At 39.8% G+C, this 17,136-nt stretch overlaps 3 protein-coding genes and 1 pseudogene across 4 annotated transcripts; 1 reads left to right on the top strand and 3 right to left on the bottom strand.

Moving 5' to 3' along the window:
• Positions 1–248: 248 nt before the first annotated feature.
• On the top strand, positions 249–1,877 carry LOC133731469 (ATP-dependent DNA helicase PIF1-like). The gene has a single exon (XM_062158836.1). It carries the CDS (start codon positions 249–251, stop codon positions 1,875–1,877), a length of 1,629 nt encoding a protein of 542 aa, XP_062014820.1.
• Positions 1,878–2,481: 604 nt separating this feature from the next.
• On the bottom strand, positions 2,482–5,269 carry LOC133731450 (protein DETOXIFICATION 41-like; annotated as a pseudogene).
• Positions 5,270–6,583: 1,314 nt separating this feature from the next.
• Positions 6,584–11,941, bottom strand: LOC133725667 (integrin-linked protein kinase 1). Of its 2 annotated transcripts, none has more exons than XM_062153006.1 (12): positions 11,357–11,941; positions 11,183–11,257; positions 11,001–11,096; positions 10,652–10,737; positions 10,421–10,547; positions 9,935–10,014; positions 9,450–9,512; positions 8,937–9,055; positions 8,581–8,666; positions 8,111–8,232; positions 7,480–7,591; positions 6,584–7,332 (listed from the first exon to the last, which is right to left on the bottom strand). In XM_062153006.1, the coding sequence occupies exons 1-12, from the start codon at positions 11,792–11,794 to the stop codon at positions 7,237–7,239; spliced, it is 1,500 nt and encodes a 499-aa protein (XP_062008990.1). In that variant the 5' UTR covers positions 11,795–11,941; the 3' UTR covers positions 6,584–7,236. The 2 variants fall into 2 exon arrangements, with proteins under 2 accessions (XP_062008990.1, XP_062008991.1); XM_062153007.1 differs by having other exon boundaries at positions 10,421–10,541; positions 11,357–11,934.
• Positions 11,942–16,269: 4,328 nt separating this feature from the next.
• On the bottom strand, positions 16,270–16,823 carry LOC133742849 (BAG family molecular chaperone regulator 5, mitochondrial-like). Its single transcript, XM_062170530.1, has one exon. The coding sequence runs from the start codon at positions 16,714–16,716 to the stop codon at positions 16,327–16,329; it is 390 nt and encodes a 129-aa protein (XP_062026514.1). The 5' UTR covers positions 16,717–16,823; the 3' UTR covers positions 16,270–16,326.
• Positions 16,824–17,136: the final 313 nt, after the last annotated feature.

Here is a 17,136-nt window from a genome sequence, read left to right as displayed (position 1 = left end):
CATGAAAGTTTTGAACTTTCTCTAAATCCAGATTCCAAACGCATCGTGAAAGGTAAATTTCGCCTCTTTCTTGCTTTGTTGGTGTTTATATCATCACCTTGCCTCGATATCATTTCACCATTATATACTGTTTCTGTTTTCTATTCATGAAGCATAGTGCATTTTGTAGTTGCTGTTACTATAGTTAACTATGAGTATAAAACCAGTTTAGCCAAAACCTTGAGAACCCAGAAAGAAGTTTAGGGGATATGGTTCTGGGAATGAAGCTGTTAGCTTTAGTATTGTCTGCACACAGAAATTTCAGCACAAAAATTGGTTACAAAAGCAAGAAATGGCCCCAGGATAGATACAAGACCAGATACAAACCCAAAAAGGGAGAAGTTGAGAACACAAAAACCAAAATTCAATGGACTGATGAACAAAAACAAGTCATATCTGCCATATCTAAAGGAAAATCTGTGTTCATTACCGGTTCAGCGGGCACTGGAAAAACAATTTTGGTTCACCATATTATCAAATTGTTGAAAAAGCAGCATGGAGCCTCTAAGGTTTTTGTCACAGCGCCTACGGGTGTTGCGGCTTGTGCCATTGGGGGGCAGACTCTTCACTCTTTCGCGGGAATTGGGTATCCCATGGCTGATAGAGAGACCTTGCTGCATAGGATTGTCCTAAATAACAAGGCTTACAACAGGTGGTTGAAAGTTAAGGCATTGGTTATGGATGAGATTAGCATGGTGGATACTGAGTTTTTCGAGAGTCTTGAATACATTGCCAGAAAAATACGAGAAGTCAATAAAAGTTGGGGTGGGATTCAGATTGTTGTGGGTGGGGATTTCTTTCAGTTACCTCCCATTAAACCCCAGCAGAATTCAGGGGGAAAAGAATATGCATTTGAAGCCGATTGTTGGAATTCTAGCTTTGACTTGCAGGTTAATCTGACAAAGGTGTTTCGCCAATCAGACCCTCAGCTTATCAAGTTACTTCATGGAATAAGAAGAGGAGAGAGTGATCCTGAAGACTTAAAGTTTCTTGAACAAGCTTGCTCGGAGGCTGAGCCAGATCCTTCTGTGGTACAACTCTATCCAAGGATTGAAGATGTGAATAGAGTGAATGCAAGTAGATTAGAAAGCTTGGGCAATGAACTTTTTGTCTATACAGCTGTTGATAGTGGTGAGGAGTCTAGGAAACCACAGCTTGAACAGGGAATAGCCCCCAAGAAAGTTACTTTGTGTAAAGATGCGAGGGTGATGCTGGTCAAGAATTTGAATACTTGGCGTGGCCTGGTGAATGGTGCGACTGGTACAGTTCAGGGATTTTATGTGCCCAAAAATAAGGATATAACAGGCATATGCCATGCTGCTCTACCGATAGTCAAGTTTGATTCAGGGCCAGAACTGTTGATTGAACCAGAAACATGGGTTGTGACAGAGGGAGATAAGGTTGTTGCTGAACGGAAGCAGGTGCCTCTCATATTGGCATGGGCTTCAAGCATTCACAAGTGTCAGGGCATGACTCTTGACCGCCTTCACACTGATCTCTCTAAAGCTTTCGAGAATGGAATGGTTTATGTAGCTCTTTCCCGTGTGAGAAGCTTGGAAGGCCTGTATTTATCTGGTTTCGATCGCTGGAAGATTATGGTGCACCCTAAGGTTTTGCAGTTCTATAAAGGCTTTAGTGGTGAACTGGGTCAGGAGGGCAAGGATGATAATGATAGCCAGAGACAAGATAGCATGAGCCGCAGTGGTAATGGCACTCAGAGACTGGATAGTACTAGCTGCAGTGGTAATGGCAGCCAGAGACGAAGTAGCACTAGGCGCAGTGGTAATGGCAACCAGAAAGATGATGGCAGCAAATACGTGCTGGTTCACATGAAATGAACAGGAGGAACGAATACCATTTCTCTCTTCCTGATTTGTTGACCTTCATATCAGAAAAAGATTGAAGTGTGAAAGATAGTTACCATTTCTCTCTTCCTGGTTTCCTGACCTTCATACCAGAAAAAGACTGAACCGGAAAGATAGTTTGCAGTGCAAGAGTGGAAATAGATCCTTTTCTTTGAATAGGCCGAACTGGTTGAGATCCTATAACAGAGCATTTTATTAGGGAATCTTCTGAGTTTTTGACAAATATTTGTTACCATTATCTCCATTTTGTTTAACTTGCATTGATTATAGAGGAACAAATATGACTTTGTTCCCATTTCTGCCAATGAAGAGATTTCCTTTTTTGCTTCAATTTAAGAATGTACATCATTCCTACACTCCAATACATCTGCTTACAATGTTTGTTCAATGCTTGTCCCTAAAATGTCACCAACTTATTGATTTTATACAGGGAGAACACAAATGTATCACCTAATTTTTGTTGACCATGCTATGTCAAAGAACATATTACACCACATGAAACCCTAGTGTGATGAAGTTTGTAGTTTGAACACCTCTATAGTGTTAAGCTTAAGTTTTCTTCACTTGCAGATTTCTTCAACCGCTCAGCTGCTTTTTCAACCTACAAAAGCATGATGAAGATCATGTTTTCAATATATACTCAAAATCTCAGATCGGTAAGCAACTTTTCATAAATTAAACTTTAGGTTACCTGAGCATTCCAATTTGTTCTGGCAGTGAGGACAACTAGAGCTGCCGTCTGTAAGAAAACTCCAATAATCATCCCCCACCAAATACCCTGAAAAAGATAAAAGATGCATCATGTTCTGCCATCACAATCACAAAGCAATAACTCAGCTGAGGAAAATGGTGAGAAATTCAACTTACTGCTACTCCTATTTTAAGTTTGAAGCCAAGAACACACCCAATTGGAAGACCAATGAAATAGTAACAAAACAAGTTAACATAAGCCACAACACCTTGCCATCCACTTCCAATTGCCACACCTGAATTTGCACACACCCAGAATAAGGATTGATAGCATTAGTGTTCTCGGACTCGGTTTATTCATATCATAAATGAATACCTGAGAGTATAGGTTGAATGCCATTCAAGAAAATAGAGATGGCGAGCAGTGGAGTTAAATCAGACACTGCCTTGATAACCTCGGAATCACTTGCAAATAGCTTGCTTAACTGAACTCGGAGGATCAATACAATCACACTGAAGATTGCGCTAATCAGGACGCTGGTCACGTTCACTACAAAAACTGAGAATCTGGCCACCTTTGGATGACCGGCCCCGAGTTCATTACCGACTCGAACACTGCATGAGCCAAGTTTCAATCATCATCGAAAAATTTCCCAAACTTGTTTGCCAAGGAATAATTGATTACTCTTTAGATTAGTCAAAAACCTGGCAGCTGCACTTAGGCCTAACATAAATGTCATGTCCCAGTTCAAGTAATTCATGCTGCAATTGTATTACATCAGCACATGTAAAGTTGGATAACAATTTCATATTATAATAGAGTTTTAAGTTAAGATAGATTGTCCAAACAAAAGGCATACCAAATAGAAATGGAGTCTAGGGAGGTTGTAGGGTTGGGGAGGAGCCCTGACAGAAGCACTAGCCCTTGGCTGTACCATATCTCCAAACTACATCAACGCATGATCTGATCAGCTCCAACAGTTATTTGAAAGAAACGAAGGGGAGTAGAAGTAAGGAGTTAAGATTTTAGACCTACCACAGCATGAAAGCAGAGGCTACAGTGAACTTAAAATAAGGCCAAATTCCCCTGAAGGCTTTGTTAGAGAAGCCAGTCCAAGTTTCCTTGCACTTGGGGCTCAGAACAATGTAAACCCCAGATGCAATTACAAGCAACCACCAAGAGAAGCTGAGAGTAAGAGCAGCTCCCAATAGCCCAAAATTGACAAGATCAACTACCAACCAAGTGAGCAGAGTGTGAAGAAGGAAAACTGCGACAGACATGAATGCCAACGGGTTCACTATGTTCTGTGCTTGAAGGAACCTTTGCTGGGGACAGTTTATGGCAAATGCATAGAGTTGAGGGAGTAAACCCCTGGAAAAGATTTGGCCCTTCTCTGCTATCATATGTGATTGTCCAACGGCTATGAGCATTGGTTCTGACCACCAATACAGAGGTGTAAGGAGGATTGCTGCTCCCAAGTGTAAAATGAATGCTCTTTGGCATTATGATCCCCATTGCTCCCAAGTGTTTGGCTCCATATGCTTGTCCACATACTGTTTGCACAGAACTTGCCATCCCCAACTTCAGATTCAAAGCAAGAAATCAAGAGTTCAACATTAGTGCTTAGACCAGATAGAATGAATAATCTTTTATTGTCGCATCACACTGTGAATGTGGACCATACTCTCAAATAGAATCTATTGTCACAGATCCATAGTCGGACAACATAACATGTCAAGTGCTGGACTTGTGTAAGTAGAGGAATTATTAGGTACATACCATGATGCCATAAGCGAGGCCTTGAATTCCCACACAAGCAATGGAGGCTCCAGCAAGCTCCAATGGACTCAAATGGCCACAAAACGCGAGAGTGACAAAGCTGAACATGTAATTGGCTATAGAGATAATGATTGATGAAGCTGATAAACTCCATAGGAGCCTTGACTCCCATGCAACAAGCCTAGGCCAGCATTTGAATGCCACTCCTCTTTGCTCCAGAAACTCTTCAACTGCTGTGGATGATGACAAGTCAGGACTCGGAATCTTATTCTGGCTCTCCATTTTCTCTGAGGTTGAGGCTTGAATATCTGACCTGAATCTGAAACTCTTAATCTCTTCTTCTTCTCAGCCTCTCTTTCTGTGTTTTTATAAGGATTAGAATTATGTGACTACAGTGGATAGTTGATTACACTAAAACCCTGACTTCAAGTCAAATTTCCTAGGAAAAAAAGGAAATTTTAAAATGTATATAATCGTTTCCGTATTGATTTCAGTAGATTTTGAAATAACTGATGTTTGGTTAAACACTAATATTCACAAAAAAGTAATATATTTATGCTTCTTACTGAAGTGTTTCAACAAAAGTGCTACGAAGATAATCACTTCATAAGGGATGAGTTCATGGATAATATACTTCTTTATAGGTCAACATCTGTTAAAGACATACAGAATCATACTTCTTCTTTTCTTGAAATGATATCAGCTAGAATACATGAAACAAAAATGAGCTCTGTACAATATAATGATGGATATATTACGGAATAGCAAACACGAAGCTAACCTTATCTGGATTTCCATTGTAAGTCATTGCACATCTAGCAGAGAGATACAACAAACCATACACGGTGGCGCCGGCATCATATGTCCATTATTAGCATATATGAGCTCTGTTTAGTGTACGATGTTTAGAGATGAATACAGGTGTAGAGTAGAAAGAGAGAAAAAAGGTGGCAGATGAAACAGAAGGGATGATGATGGTGTCTATATATATAGGAGATGAGGAAGAAGACCCAAAACTAAAAGGGTTAACTAGTTCGGCATCAATATCCACAAGAAATAAAAAAAACAAAAACAAAATCCCAAAACTCAAATCTATGCAAGCGGCAGAATATAATGTAGAAAAACATTTTGAGTATATATTTTGACGCTTGGCAGCTAGATGTTGAAGACGCCGCCGGACACCTCTTCCTTGTTAATAGTTATACTTGCGACAAACATTCTAACCACGAAGAACGAGCTAATCATAGCTATGTCTTGCTCTCTAGTAGGAGATACGTCTCTATATCCAACATCATAGGATCCCTTCAAGGAATCATGCATTTGCATTAGTTTATAGGTAAAAATCAAGGATTCAGTTCAGGAATCAATATCCATCAGGTTCGTATTATGACGAGAACTTACAAGGGACGACTTATACTGTGTCAACCCTTGCTTGCATAACAAACATTCTAACCACGAAGAACGAGCTAATTATATCTTAAGTCCTGCTCTCTAGTAGGAGGCTCGTCCCTATATCCAACATCATAGGAGTCCTTAAATTAAGGAAACATTTGCATTAGTTTTTAGGTAAAAATTAAGGATTCAGTTGACGAATCAATGTCCAGCAGGTTCGTACTACGACAAAGAAGTATTAGGGACGACTTAGCAGTAAGGGATCTCTCTAGTTCAGCCGTCAAACTGCATAGCGATGACGAGTTGGGTTGGAAGTCTGCCACTACGTTTCGGTTGCCTTTTAGATGGATGGCTAAATAACAGACCGGCCAATTTGCCTACGATGGACAATTTTCATAGAATACTGACTTGGTGAAAGGTAGACACACGAGACTACAAATCTCGTGCTCATGTATACTTTGCCGGTTTGCCCTAGAATGCGTACGGAAAGAAGGGAAAATATTACAATACTAACACAAAGGAAATGCAAATAAATAGTGTAAACATATCGCATTGGAACTTCTCTATTGGGACTGCACACGGCTGCAATATTCACTTGTAATTTTTTTTTTTTTTTGGAAAATCTTGTATTTTCTATAAGAGGGGTAAAATAATGATTAAATTTTTACAAAAATTAGATGAGGTCTAAATAGCAAATTGGGAGGTCTAACTAGACTCACCCTAACAGGTAAAGTACTTGCCCAAAAAAATAAAAAATAAAAACAATAGGAAATGTAAAATCTTTACTCAACAAGTTGTTCCAGATGTAATGTGCATATGAATAAGAGAAAATGTTCTAATATATGTCTTCATTTACATGCATTTACCAACAGTTTAACATAAAAAGATTTAGAATGCAAGTGAGTGTCACTTGAGATTCGATTACATTATAGTGGATATAGGTAATCAATAAACCCATTTAGCCATTCTCTAGCCTAAAGAAAGGGGAAGGGACTTGGGAGTAACAGAGAGGCAGGAAGAAGAAGCATAAAAGGAAAGAGAATATTCAGGCCCTAGCCTAATGAAGAACTGCATGGCAACCGCATAATCTGGATCAAACAATTGAGACATTTTAGATAGCCTGTAATGTTGCAGCACCACAGGTTTCAGTAAAAGCATAGGCGTCCAACCTAATGCAAGCGCATGCCCAGTTTACAACAAAATCGGGAAACATTCTGAAGAATGGAATAACAACATATGGTTTTACCAAAAATAAAAAGAACTTCTCCACTTGCAGAGAAACTCTAGGAATTCTTCACGCAAGAGTATGTGTAACAGTGTCTGTCAGCCATGTCAGAGAGATAAACTTGACATCTCGGAATGGCTCAGTTCAACAACTGAAATACTAAAAATCTATAAACTCCGCTAGAAAAACCTTCCTCAAATCGAGGAGGAAAAACAGCTGAAATCCTGCATGAAGGCAATAGTTACTCATCTCATCGTAGAGCAGGATGAATGGCTGCTGGGACTTGAGCGACCCTTCTTCACCATGTTCTCCAGGTTCTGGAGACACATAAGTGGCATCACCTGGATAGAATACAAGAAATTGCAGAAGCCTATTTACACTCATAGTCAAATTGACTGATTTTAAAATGACAAATTCCAGGAGATATAGGAAAAGGAAATTAAGTGGCCTAGAAATTTAATTCCAAGTGTCAGATAGAGAGAGTGCACCTTCCAGTGTCTTTTTCGAGCATACTGGTCATTAATGTTATCCAAACTCTTAATTATTTGCTTGAATGTTGGTCTCCTAAATGGGTCCTGACTCCAACATTCCTCAATCAACCTGTTACAAACAGAAAACTTTCTTAAAATGGAATTCCCCTTACAGAATACAATATATGACACTGTATGAAGCATATTGATCACTGTAGCTCCGTAATAATGTTTTTTCCTTGCAATCAGAGATGCACTCTATAACCTCTCCCCCTATCATGATTGTTTTTTGCGAAACTTGTTCATAATCATGAGGTGTGTCAAGACAGTTTGTAAGATGTGAATCCAAAAACTGCTTGGCAGCCTTGTCAAACACAAGAAATAATACCAATATAATCTTCTTGACAGGAAAGGTCAACACCATGCCTACAGTTCAAAATTCAAAACACTTTGGTATTCGACACAATAACTTGACACCCCTTCTGAAACAACAAAAACATATAGATAATTGAAACAAACTAACTCGTACTCCAAAAAAATTGCCAGGTACCGGCTACATATAGGAAATGAAGCCAAAGAAAATAAAAAAACTTTTACTTTTGCTACTAGTCATTCTTTAACAACCAATAGATGCATTGAAGCAACTTACTCCTTTAATCCATGTGCATAAAGCTTTGGTGGTGCTCTAAAAGGTGGGCGCTCATTTGCAGCATATGCTTTAGGTACTTCTTTTTCTGGTTTTGTAGAAAATGGTAGACAACCTTCAATCATCTGGGGAAGAAGGGAAATGACTAACATTACTTGTAATCATTGACAATGTAAATTTGGAAATGCAAAACATTAATGCACACCAATTTATTGACTGCTCAGTTCATACAGGTTACATGACCTACTGTAATGAACGGTTTTATTAAGTGTATATGAAGATAGACCAAATGACAACAAAGCTAGCAGAAAAGAAGTAACTTATTTAACAGACAGGAAATTCTTTGGGTTCAGTACTGACAGGCAGGAAATGGTCTCATGATAAAGAAGGTTTACCAATGGCTGCTATAACATAAGAATATAACTACACATGTCATGAAGAAGAGGATGGATGGAGCCCTGAACAGGGAGTACCTCTTGCAAGATCAAGGCAAATGAAAAAACATCCACTTTGGTATCATATTCTTCATTTCTGTAAACTTCAGGAGCCACGTATCTCCCTGTTCAATAGAGATCTCATTATCAACAACAGGCACACACGTGCATTGGTGCTACAATCAGAACTGCAATGGTTGCTTAATTGCTTATAGATCTCCAACAGAACTACAAGAGCCTATTTTGCAGTTGATTGTGATTAGCAACGCCCGTCTAGCGCTTTTTTTTTTTTTTTTTTAATAAAGGCCAGAATCAATAGAATGAGTCCATAATTTTACACATACAACTGATCTAAGAAATAGAGGATAAACACTTTCAGAAAGAAGACAACATACAAGAAGTGTCTTCAGTAGTCACAGGTCTGTCTTCTTTAACTGTCTTTGCGACTATCAGTAGCTTGCTCACCCCAAAGTCTGCAACTTTCAGATGCCCAGAATCATCCCGCAATATATTTCTGGTATCTTACTCACAAACAATTAAGAAACTTCAACCATTTAGTTATTGATGTGCATGATTCAAGCCAGCATATAAGTACATGACGATTTACATGCTCAGCAAATATGAATAAAATCCACACTGTTAAAACAAATATAACGCAACTAAAGAAAAAGAGCCAAAGAAAGACAAGAAATTATCAATTTGTGCCCAAATTGATCCCCACTCACTTTTGTCTAAAACCTAATAAACAAATAATTATGGGTCACACTCTGGTTGTTCTTCAAGAATCAAGACCTAAAATTAACAAATTTCAAATTAATTAGGCAGTATATAAATACAACTATGTTAATTCACATCTATTGACCACTACAGCCATGATACATGATGAGAGAAAAAGAGAAAGATCATACGAGGGCTCAAGACCTCGATGAATTATTGCTTCAGGTTTATGCTCATGCAGATAATTCATCCCCCTGCAAGATATACCAGTAAAGTGCTCATTAAGCTAACAGAACACGTGGAATAACTATTCAGCTATAGCATGTAAAATCATGTACTTCCCACCACTATCAATTGTGAAAACAAAGAACTTAATTAAACCATATTGTTGGAGAAACACAAGAAGGACAGTATTTATCAACACAAAGATCTAGCATGACCACCCAGTAGATAAAATGGAACTGGTTATATCTTTTATAAAGAATTAAGGATTGCGCCTAATTCAACCAAAAACAAAATACAACAGAAATTACCCCCTAGAGATAAATGACCTCCAAGGTAGCACATAGAATTAAACATCAGATTCCATGTCAAGTTGTCAACATCAGGCATTTCTGGTTTATGTTGCCACAAAGAAAGTTGCAAACAATTTCAGTACACAAGCCACTTGACTGACCTGGCAATGTCAAGTGCAAACTTCACTGCTGCTGTTGGCTTTAAGGGACCTTTTCTTTTAAGATATAAACGAAAATCTCCCTGCAGTAATAAAATAAGAGCTTAAAAGCTTGTATTTATAAACTGTTTATGATGCCAAGCAAACACGCTATACATGCATGCATACATCTCAATTAGTGCATCCTACAATCTACAGTGTTAATGCCTGAATATGCCTTTATTTCAACACAATCCAAGAATTTAGACATCCATTGACCCACCAAACCACTTCATTTTTGTGCACAGTAATGAAGGCCTTATCATGTAGCAAACTAGCAATGGTATTACAATCTAAAATCCCTCAAAATTCAAACATGTCCTTTTACGTTTTACCAAATAAAAGCTTCCTTATCCAAACAGGTACAACATAACAAGCCAAAAATCAAATTACTTAGATATGGTTTCAGGGAAGAGATAAAGCTAAAACTCCTGATGTTTTGCACCACACCTTGGGTAGATACTCTGTGACAATCATCATTGGACTGCTTTGTGTTACAGCACCCAAAAATTGGACAACATTGGGATGTCGTATCTTCTGAAGTAAAGCAAGCTCATCCCTGAATGCATTTCTGAGTCTCCATTGAGCCAGTAAAACTCCAGTCAAAATAAAGATTCAATTTGAAAGGCCTACCTAAATAACAGAAACAAAAGCTCTACGTATAAAGGAAGGTAAACCTACACTTTATCTTCATCAGCAAATACTTTCTCCTCAAGCGTCTTAACTGCAACTTGAATTCCACGCCAAGATGCAATGCAGTAGGTTCCCTAGCAAATACATTTCAAAAGACAAAAGCATAATGAACAGAAGTATGCAACCAACACCAGCACCCCCAGAAAACGGTCAGACTTGATACCTTAACCAATACTAATCCGTACTCAACCGAGTCTTTTTTCTTAAGCAGACGCCCCACATGACCGAAACCACATACATGCATTAAGTTTAAATAGTCAATTTCTCATCTCCTTCCCCATACTAATCCGTATTTCTACAAGTTTCAAATCATCACGCACCAAACTAAAAACATTACCTTGGTTATGTCAACACTATCTGAAAAATCAAGCTCCTTGGGATCAATCTCATACTCCGGGACTTCACGTGCATTCTCCACATGCATAGGAGCCATCTAAAATACAAACAACCAACTCATTTCACAACCAAAACCCAAAAAAAAACAAGTACACATCAGCCCATAAAAGTACAGTAATTTACCGGAAGTTTAGCTCCGTGCTGCTCTAAAAGCTTGATCACATCCTCATTCTTATAGTAGACCGCATCCGCAAGAGGCTGTTGTATCCACCAAACCACATCCACATCCACATCATCAATTACAACACCATCAATCAACCAAAATAAGTGAGCCCTGAAATTGAAGTACTAAATTACCGTACTGCCCCAGCGGTCCTGGAGGTTGACGTCGGCGCCTCTTTGGAGGAGCAACTGAACGACGTCGGTCCGGCCCTGACAGGCGGCGACGTGGAGAGCGGTGCGTCCATCTATGTCAGTGAAATTGACATTAGTTCCGGAGTCCAGGAGCTCCTGAATGCCTTCCAAGTCGCCCTCGTTGGCCAAGTACATGAGGCGGACCCTCGGGTCAAGGGCCCCGTCGGCCGGCTCGACCACCGAGTCGTCGTCGTCCAGGTCGGGGGCGAGCGAGGACTGCCTGCCGAGAGTGAAGCGGGCCGTGACGGAGTCCTGGCGGTCCATGGGTTCGGGTTCGGGTTCGGGGCTTACAGAGTGTTGAAGTTGGTGGATAGGAATAAAGTGGGAGGGAATTAAGAGGGTTGATTTGAGACTATTTCGTGGCTGTGTTGGGATAATCATTCAAAAGAAGACGAAGGGAATTTGTGAGTGAGGAGCTGGCCGTTACCAACATGGCCATGATGTAGTTGTTTTAGTCAACGAATTTGGCACCCTGTAGTTGTTACAGTGAGAAACTGAGAATGTCGAATCTTATATAATGGATTGGATTGCATTGGATTATCCACGGATGAAAATGTTGGTGATGATTGGACTGGTGTAAGAACAAAGGTCTTGGTTTTCGGTTGTACCGCACTGCCGCTAGAATTAAGAATTCTGTATTACTGTTTTTACCATCCCGGACAATGTGAGTCCAAACTGTTGTCGGGTAAGGGCTCGTGAGAAATTCGTCTCCAAATCTACTCGGGTGGAAGTATTTTTTATTTTTGACTTTGTCAAGCGGAACCTAAAGGCTTCCTAGGCCTAAGATAAACCTCTTCAGCGCATGTGAAATGCTCCAACTGTGCATTGCAGCACAGTGCCTGACCATTTTGACAGCTTCGAGGTTCGAACCTAGGTTGGGGAGCACACCAAACTAGGCAAGAACCACTAGGCCACTTGCAGTGGTTACTCGGGTGGAAGTTAAACACTCTTATAATTGAATTTAGAGAAAAATGCACCATCAGTGCCTCAACTCTTGTGCACCGGCCAAGTTCATACCCGGACTCTCAATTGTATCAATGTGATACATAAACCCATATTTTGCTATCAACGAGGTACTTCCGTTAAATTTCTCAAACGGAAACGTTAAAAAAGTCACGTGCCAAACACATGGGCAAAAAAAAGGGCAAATACATCTTTTTGCCCAAATGCAGCCCAATTTTTTTTTTACACAATTTTCTCTCTCTCTCCTCCTCTTCTTCTTCTTCTTCTTCCTCCTCCTCCTTTGTTTAGTCGTTCAGTCCAATGAAGAAGGTAAAGAACAAGTCTTTATGTGGTGAACTGTGTGCTTTATAATTCAATAGCAGCGATCCCATATTAGATTGAGGCTCTTCCATTTGTATCCCTTCCGATGCCGTGCGAAAAGACAGAGACCAGAAACGAAATCTTGCAGCGGCAATCACGCTCGCGTTGATTGCATTTGATAATTGGACTAGTGAGGACGGAGAAAACCTAGGCCACGGTGGTCGCCACCTCACAACTCCTGCAGCCCTGAACCCAGCTGATTTCTATCCCATTTTTGTATTTGTTCCGTCAAAGGTGGACCTCCCCGGACTGAAGAAGGAAGAAGTGAAGGTTGAGCTGGAGGAAGGAAATGTCCTTCAGATCAGTGGAGAGAGAAGCATGGAGTAGAAGGAGAAGAATGACAAGTGGCACAGGGTAAAGAGGAACAGCGGCAAGTTCTTGAGGAGGTTCAGGCTGCCAGTACGTCGCCACCTCCGCCCCACCAGAGCCTCGAGTTCACCGTCAAGTCGCTGTAAGTGATTTCTGGGCAAGCATTGATTAATGGGTTTTTGATCTAGCTCCTAAGGAAAGAAAGCATAAAGCTTGAGTCTATGTTTAACAGATGGTTTTTTGATTTTGAATGATGTCAAATGCCAATTGATTGGATAATATATTGTTTTCCAGATTTGGTTTTGGTTTGTTATCGAATTTCAATTTTGGTCAAGACTTGCAAGTGGAATTGCTACAATTTAATTTGAAGCTCTGAGATTTTTGGGATAGTGGAGCACCTGCATCTGTTTGTGTCTGGTTTACAATGGCAATGCATTCATACCATCTGCATTCTGGGCCATTTTCTTTATCTTCTTCAACCTCACTTTCCCTCATTAATTTGCTTCGTACCCTGTTGAAGGTTTGCGTACAATTTGTTGGGTTTTGGTTGTGATTGGAGAACTGGGTTTTGGCAATTAATTTGTTGAGTTTTGGTTGTGATTAGAGAACTGGGTTTTGGTTTAATGGAGCATTGCTTTAGTAAAGTTTGGAACATTGGATTGAGCTGAAATCGAAATCGCATTGAACATTTTGTATGCTTAAACTTAGAGCTGAGGTAGTGGAGGTCGGAGAGGCAGGCGGTTCTGGAAAATGACAACGGATGGAATGGTGGTCATCCCCTATGGAAAATGGCGGGAAATCAAGGTCTGGTAGAGTCTGGGGTCATTTAAGTCATTTCATGGCATTTTTGGGGTCCACATGTTTGCCACGTCAGACATCTGACGGAGCCATCAGTGAAATGTGACGGAAGTACCTCGTTGATAGCAAAATATGGGTTTAGGTATCACATTGATACAATTGAGAGTCCGGGTATCAACTTGGCCGGTGCACAAGAGTTGAGGCACTGATGGTGCATTTTTCTCTTGAATTTATTTGTTTGATGCGACTTTCAAACACACGCACTCTGCGGCACACTTTATAGCTTAAAATTTAATGTTATTGAATGAGTAAACGAAATAATAAAATTTTTTCTTTCAGATATTATTTTTAAAAATTAAATTAATTTTAAACGATTAAATAATGTATCGAGATTGTCGATTATTTGAAAATAAGATAGAGTTGGGACATACAGGTCTAAACCGGTTTTGACCCAAGTTTTTTTGTTTTTGTTTTTGTTACTAATATGAATTATAAGTTTCTATTGGTGTCCTTAATCTGGAAAATGCAGTATTGGAGATTCAAATAATTATGGTAGACTTCTTTTCTTTACTCGTAAATGTATTTAACCAAACAAATAATTGAGCATATTCAAGTACTGTTTATGGCACAATTACTTATTTAGAATGAAAATTGGAATAAGAGAATCGATTTTAAAACATATTAATTTTTTCCTACGTTTACTAACATGGGAAGTGTGCATGTGTTTAATTGGGTGGTAAGGCAGTGACTTACCATGTTATGTGTTTCAATCCCATGTTATGTGTTTCAATCCCATAAAAGGGGAGGGTGTGTTTGAAAAAAAGTTAACACACCAAAGAAGATTAGAATGAAAGTAGGTCTCGACTAAAAATCAAGAACTTATTACTTAACAATTCGAAGTTAAAAACGAAGAAAAATTCAGATTTAGAAATCAATTCTTTTAAAATTGACTCCAATTCATGAGTTTCTCCATTGGAAATTATACATTGCCCAAGTCTCACTATGGGCAACTAAATAGTCGATAACTTTTCATATCTCTATTTGAACAAATAAAAAGGTGTAAAAAAAAAGTCTACAGAAAAAGATGAAAAACCATATTCTCTCTTTAGCGTCGATCTCTCTTGTGCTAATATTAGCGCTGCTTTCGTGCAACGACAATGAACACAGCGGCTCCGACTACTCAATTTCAGGATGCCTCCGTCTACCCTTATATCTCAATCTTTCTCGCCGATTCTTACCTCTTTTTCTAGATGTGACAGGTTTGAGGCCTTTATTAGAGCTAATTATGGTGTTTTTGGTTTATCAATGGTTGGACCTCCCTCTTGGGCTGGTAGCTTTCTATTTGAGTTTCTCTGGTTGCGGCTGAATCTTGACAACGGCCTGAAACTCCCTCCCAGTTCTAGGCGGTAGCCCGGCCCTAGACACGGGATGTAGAACTGGTGTCCCAAATTTGAGGTGATGTTTGTTGCACTCTGGAAGTGGTTTACAAAGGAGGCTGGGATGTTTGTTCTCAATGGGGCGGTTTAGTCGGCAGGGCGCTTGTTATCGTTCCATACGATGGCGGTGCCATGAGTTGTGGTGTTAAAGCTGCTATTTCAGAGATATTGGGTTTAGGCCCAAGATTTCTAGGGCTAATAGTTGGGATTGTGGGGCCTACTAAGTTTAGTGTTCTTGGTTTTGAGCTCGGCTCTAAGCTCAAGAATAATGATGTTGGTTCAGTTTTAAATCCGATGCAGCCAAAATGAGCAAGGGTTTAAAGATGAATGCTAGTGACGATGGGAACTCCAACCCTAAAGGGAATGAGACGGTGCTTGCTTAGGTTTTGGTCTAGTCTATCCTAGATGAAGATCTTCTGTAAGTCTTCATATAAGTGTTGCTCAACGTGAGTACCACAATTGCGTGCTCGGCGTAGTTTGAGTAACAACCTATAATTTCTATTGAAGCCGAAATTTATTTTGTTTGTTTTAGACCTGTAGTGTTTTTTTTAGAATAGTTCATGTACCAATATAGGTGTAAGCCTATATTTTGTATGGGTCTTTCTAAATGTACCCAACAAAATTCTAAGTGTACCCGGCTAATTATTTATATATAATAATATCTAATTAAACACAAGTAAATTTTCCAAAATACCCTCATCTACACAAAACAAACCCAACAACTTCTTATTCCCTTCCCCTTCTCATAAGTTAGAAGCCACATTCTGGGTTTCAAGATTCATGTTCCTGTGGGAATTGCTTCAGTTTGAGACATATTTGATGAGTTTTTGGTTCAACTAATTGTCAATTAATTGTCTAAATAAAATAAAATAAGGGGCCGTGACCACTTACCCAATTTCAACTCAAAAATTGCCCACTTACTCCACTAAGAGTTTTTTAACCCCATTTACCCAATCTAACATCTACTGACAATTTTGCCCCTATTAATTAACTCTCTCTCTCTCTCGGATCTGGATTAGAAATTTTCGGCAGCGAAACCCCAAATACTCAGCAGAAAACCTCTCCATTTCCGACCTCCTCTCTCCCTACACACCCCTCCTCCATCTCCGCCATGACGTCGTTCCAGTAGTCCCTCCCAAACCCACCGCCGCACCCACCCCAGAACCCCTCCACGTCTTCCTGAACAATCGCGTCCACGATCTCCTGCAGCCCCACGATCCGACGGCTCACCTTCCTCCTTGCTTCCCTCACCGTGGGGTCCACCCCGGGCACGGAGTCCAAACTCAGTAGCAACTTCATCAGCGCCTCGTTCATCCTCAGCTTCTCCCGCTCACTGCTCCTCACGGCGTCGACCGTCTCCTGCCGTTGGATCAGGCGCTGGAACTCGTCGGCCTCGAAATGGATGGCCGCGATTGTCTTGTAGAGGCCGCAAACCATTTCACTTGGGGTTTCACTTGATGTTGAAATGGTTTGTGCTGAGTATTTGGGGTTTCACTTGGACGACGAAGAGAGTAGCATTTTTGGTCTGTAGCCGGAGTTGATGAAATGACATTCTCCACAGCTTTTTTTTTTTTTTTTTTTTTTTGCGTTTTCTCTTGTTCTGTAGCTTTTTTTTTTTTTTTTGCCTGAGTCCCAATTACATTCTCCACTGCCATTCTCTATCTCTCTCTCACTCTCTCTTTCTCTTTGAGGCGGAGTTCAATATGGGATGTTGCTAGTAGTGATTGTTTTGTTTATTATGATTTGGTTGGGCAATAATAAGATTATTGGGGGACGAAAAAACGATTATTGGAAGGCAATAATAAGATTATTAGGAGTAATAATAAGATTATTGAGGGGCAAAAAAACGATTATTGG

This window comes from Rosa rugosa, chromosome 1 (genome assembly GCF_958449725.1).
Source record: "Rosa rugosa chromosome 1, drRosRugo1.1, whole genome shotgun sequence".
NCBI classification, from domain to species: Eukaryota; Viridiplantae; Streptophyta; class Magnoliopsida; order Rosales; family Rosaceae; genus Rosa; species Rosa rugosa.
The sequence above is the reverse complement of the archived record's forward strand: the minus strand, read 5'-3'. Positions and strand labels throughout refer to the sequence as shown.